General features: G+C 36.6%; 1 protein-coding gene across 1 annotated transcript; it reads right to left on the bottom strand.

Annotated features, from left to right (window-relative positions):
• Positions 1–800: 800 nt before the first annotated feature.
• LOC128720989 (sodium- and chloride-dependent glycine transporter 2-like) lies at positions 801–3,763 on the bottom strand. The gene is made up of 7 exons (XM_053814688.1): positions 3,734–3,763; positions 3,369–3,603; positions 2,878–3,301; positions 1,667–2,405; positions 1,390–1,599; positions 1,016–1,195; positions 801–944 (listed from the first exon to the last, which is right to left on the bottom strand). Exons 1-7 carry the CDS (start codon positions 3,761–3,763, stop codon positions 843–845), a joined length of 1,920 nt encoding a protein of 639 aa, XP_053670663.1. The 3' UTR covers positions 801–842.
• Between the last annotated feature and the right edge of the window lie 1,197 nt (positions 3,764–4,960).

Here is a 4,960-nt window from a genome sequence, read left to right as displayed (position 1 = left end):
ACAGCTGAGATATAAATATATCATTCAGGAAGGTATGACAAATGGGAATAGAACGAAAAGTAACTGGCAAACTTATGTTACCATTTTTAGTAGAAAATAACCATGAAGAAGTTTCTTTTTAATAATACACAAACGCAAAAAATGTCTTATGTAATCGATGTTTTACAAAAGAAAGTCGAAATATAAAATATATCGAAAATTTCCAAAAGCAACAAATAATAAAAAATAACAAAATTATGGAAATTCTCGAGAATCTGGTGAATGTTATGCTAGCAAATTACGAAAACAGCGCAGGTTCAGCTATTAAGCGAGTTTGATATTTTTTCAAATGTGTACTTACTTACTTATTAGACACTTCAACCGCCTAACAGTTGGCTGGGCTTGCTCCAGGAAATGCTGGTATCGCGGTCGCAATCGAATGCCAATCGTTGATCCCGGTCTTTTAGGCAGTCATCTACACCATGCATCCATCTCAGTTTGACCAGTTAACTTCATCTCAGTCAATGACCAGCATGTGATGTTTTTTGTTAGATTCTTTTAGAATAAATAAAGAGTTTTTCTTTATTTTTTCGGAATAATTAACGACAATGTTTGAAAATTTTCATAAATATTAAACTTTTAAATTTTGCTCGATAAAACGGATTTACCAATACTAATATTAATAAGCTATAGCTATAGCCTTATAGCTGTAGAGCTTTCTCACCTCCTTTCTCAACAAATCCATATAAATGTATCTATAAATCTTTTAATATAAACCAATCTATAAATTTTGAAGTAAATGACAACGACCTTTTCCGATCTGGAGTTTTTATTTCATTCAATTTTCCAACTAATGATGATATTCAAATTTCAATACCACTGCTATTTTCATACACCATCTCCAAAGCTGCTCGAGGATCGGACGGCTTCCATTCGCTGGTTGGCTGCAGTAGCGTATGTACCGTCTAAAATATTGCTCACATAATAAAGAGGTAAGATGGTAAGAGAACGATGTGCCAATTGACCATCAATTTACCTGCCAGAAACTTCTTTCGCTAGAAGAATAAGCTGTACGTATTTTCACAATAGACATACAAACTGCAATACCAAAAGGTGCTGATGCTAGAACCCATCCTAGTATATCGGCCCAATTTGGATACATGTACCGCCCGTACGATACAGGCTTATACTGAAGCCAGTTAAAGCAAAGAATGAACTGAAATGTATCAAAACAAACAATTAATCACTTTTACATACAACTTTTGAAATCTGGTAAAATTTATTTGAAAAGAAGCTTATTTGAACAAACAATGGTGTTAATTGAACTTTACCGAACCTTGAAATTGTGGCTGCTAATTCGCACATTAACAACAAGAGGTGACAAAAATGGAAAACAAAAGTGTAGCTTACCAGTAGCATTGCCGGAGTAATATACTTCCATATCGTTTGCCAAAACAAATGAAAGCATTTCGACCGTTTACCGAACATCTCTTCAATGTTAAATATGAATCGTTTTGCTCCGTAGATCCATCCAATGAGTACGCATTCCGTTATAGCTATCAACAACACAGACCAATTTGCTGCATACTTGTCGAACAGTTGAAACCAATACATTCCGCTCTGCAAACATATAACATAGTATACCATTTAATATTGGAATTTTGCTTAATGAAACGTACTTGATTACATTTGTAACAAATATAAGTCCTCCGATATAGCCCGTGATGCTTACACAGGCAACGACTGCTGTCTTTTTTCGACGTAATGCTGGAAATGTATCTAATATGGCTGTCACAACTGTTTCCATCAGAGTGAACTGTGAATCCAGCCCGAGAGTTAGAAGCATGAAAAAAAATAACACTGACCACGTCCTTGGCATTTCCAATTTACCCACGAGCTCCGGAAAAACGACAAACGCCAAACCTGCACCCTGATCGATTACGTTCGCAACGTCCGTGTCGAGCTCATGAGCCAAAAATCCAATGATCGCAAAAATTACGAACCCGGAAAAAAATGAAGTAAGTATGTTAGATATGGCCACCACTATGGCATCTCTATAGCAGTTGTTGCTAAAGCGATTGTATGATGCCAATGTCAGCAATCCTCCCCAAGCCGGACTGAGCGCGAAAAATATCTGCACGGCAGCATCTCCCCACAGCTGAGCAGTGAACAATTTATCCCAGTCTGGTCGCAAGTAGTACATAATTCCATCGAATGCTCCGGGCAAGGTAAGTCCCCGTATGAATAGCGCCGTCAACACTGCGTACGGGAAGAGAGCAGTGAAGTAGACTACTTTGCCAGAGCTCTTGACACCCTTCGAGAGACAAAGAAATATGATGATCCATGCTACTAGAAGACATACTGCCAATCGCTGATTGATCGTTCCAGTTTCTTCAATGCCAGTGGATAGTTGAAGAAAATAGTTTCTTAAAATAAAAACAACAAAAGTTAGAAGTTGCATAAGCGCACTATACTTTGAAGCTACGACACAACCTTTTATATTTTATTAATTTTAATTTTTTATATTTTATGTAGGATCCGCCTTGCCTCCAACGGATCTTAAGAACGGTGCTCAATTTACGCATAAGTACCCAATGGAGAGCTATTATGTGATAAGCGAGACTACTCGTACAGCAATTTCGCGCTTGTTGTTTCAACAAGCTTAACTTTATTATTTATGGACGGCCAGGCCGAATTTGAGTTTGTATAGTTATTTGTGAGCTGAAAGGGATTTCCTCCCAACAGCCGCTGTGAGCCTTATCCCGGGCTGACTCGGTTAAACAAGCTTAATCAATTTGACTTAATGTATTAATTTCACATACACTTTACGATATATACACTAGTCCCAAAGAATAATCAAAATTATCAAACGTGGTTTGTGCACTTGAACATACGTACTTGAAAAATTCTTCTGCCGGAGGTCTACGGGATGTTCGAATTGTAGTGTTGAGTAAGCGAAATTGCTCCTTCGAAAGGCAATTTCCCATGTAGTATGATCCATTGTTCACTACACAATCATTTTCCTCTTCGTATGAAAAGCAACTAACTGTAGCCCACTCGTGTTGGCATCCCCTCCACGGTAGTGGCTCCTCGAATGAAACCACCATATAGAAGATGGTCCAGGCAATTATGACATTGTAATAAAGCATTACCATGCCAGAGATCAATATCATACCGTATCCTAATCCAGCCGAAAGAGGAGCAAGTCGTTTGAAAAGAACAGCTGGGCCTAAACCTACATACTGTGCCAAGGAGAGCTCCATAAACATCAGTGGAAGCCCAGCAATGATCAGCATGACCGTGAATGGAATCAAAAAAGCACCTAGAGCAAATACGATTATTTTTACGTTATTCGGAATAATTTAATACTTATCAATGGTCAAACTTACCTCCACCATTGCTGTAGCATAGGTAGGGGAATCGCCAAACATTTCCTAATCCGACCGAATACCCGAGCAAGGACAGTAAGAAATCGTATTTCCCGGTCCAAGAACCTCGTTTGGTGAGCGGTTGATCGTTCATTTGTTGTTCCATGCAGGAATCGTAGCCAGCCGTATATTCCAGTTGTTTCCGACGCTCTACTTGGTTCAACCAACCTTCGACAGTAAGTTTCATACTACAGTTCTTGAAACAGATAAGAAATGCCAGTGTAACAGTTGTTATAGTAATACTAAAATACTCGCATATCAGCTGCAGAATATCCCCTAGTTACAGTGGGACCATAAAATTATATTTGTTAGATAAATCTTCTCACTTCAATTTCATCGCAGTTGGTGCTATCCATTCCGGTTGCTTGGTTGGCTCACTCTAGTAACGTTGATAACAAACCATGTTTTGAAATGGAAATGATTCTTTTTGTAAGAACAGTGCTGTGCAGTACCGAGTTTGTGTAATTGGTTTACAAAGATTGCAGAACGGTGAGAATTTTTGCAAATTATCTTACTGCGAAGATCTAACAGTGAGAACATTGTCACATCGGTCGACCTGTAATAAACAAGTACATGTAAAAGGCAAACCCCGATTAAAGCAGTTGATTGATTTCAGTATTGATTATGCAGTGGTCAGAGTTCTGTATTCATCCAAAAGAAAATGTTCCTGATTCCATCAAAACCACATATATGTATATGATTTATTTATGTAAATACATGAATGAAGATTTTACAGCCAACTAGCTGGTTTACTTCATTTCATTCGGATCTATGCTTTTAAGAGAATTACTTTTTCGTACATCCAGGTATCATGTATTTGAGAACAATATATAAATATTATTTATTTATCAATGTTATAGGGTTTATTAACCTACATTTTTGCGACCACTTTACAATTACAATGGAAACATTGATGTGTCTAAGGCACTTTACATTTTTTACTTTTTATTTTTGCACTTGTATTTCTGCTCCCTTTCTGCCATATTTTTTACCATTTTTTATTCTTTCTTCATTGATCCAAATTACAATTAATTATAATGAAAAAAAAAAACATATTGTTTTTGATCATACATGCATCATATGCTCGCACGCTCTCAAGTTTATTCAATTTCACATTTTGAAAAATGACTGGGAAAGTACTCCTACTAAATTCGTGCTAATTTTACTATATTTATATTTTGAGGAACATATTTCATTTACATGTTGGAAAATATATTTCCGAATCGCATATTTGCATGAATGGAAAAGAATGAATTCTAAGTCTTAGCTAATTTTAATGTCTTAACCAAGCGATGAAGAAAGAAGTAATTGAGGAAATTCAATAGTTTCTTAGCGTCTTTTAAAATTTGAAGAATTTTTATAATCTCAAGATGGATAACTTTTTTTCCCTATTTACGTATCCTATCATTTTCTATATTTACCCTATCCTCGCATTCCATCCATCTATTGTTTCCAATATTTCTTCCTATTTCTCACCTGGCGCATTAACATGTCTCCTACGCATTCCACATCAATCGATATTTCAAACCACCATATCTATCCTCCTACCCTAT

This window comes from Anopheles nili, chromosome 2 (assembly GCF_943737925.1).
Source record: "Anopheles nili chromosome 2, idAnoNiliSN_F5_01, whole genome shotgun sequence".
Classification (NCBI taxonomy): Eukaryota; Metazoa; Arthropoda; class Insecta; order Diptera; family Culicidae; genus Anopheles; species Anopheles nili.
The sequence above is the reverse complement of the archived record's forward strand: the minus strand, read 5'-3'. Positions and strand labels throughout refer to the sequence as shown.

Bases quoted from the DNA above. Each gene is read 5' to 3' on its own strand.
- LOC128720989 (XM_053814688.1), bottom strand. From the start codon at position 3,763: ATGGATAGCACCAACTGCGATGAAATTGAA. The intron at 3,604-3,733 runs GTGAGAAGATTT...ATCTGTTTCAAG, and splicing joins CCAACTGCGATGAAATTGAA to AACTGTAGTATGAAACTTAC. The intron at 1,600-1,666 runs GTAATCAAGTAC...ATATGTTTGCAG, and splicing joins GACTTATATTTGTTACAAAT to AGCGGAATGTATTGGTTTCA.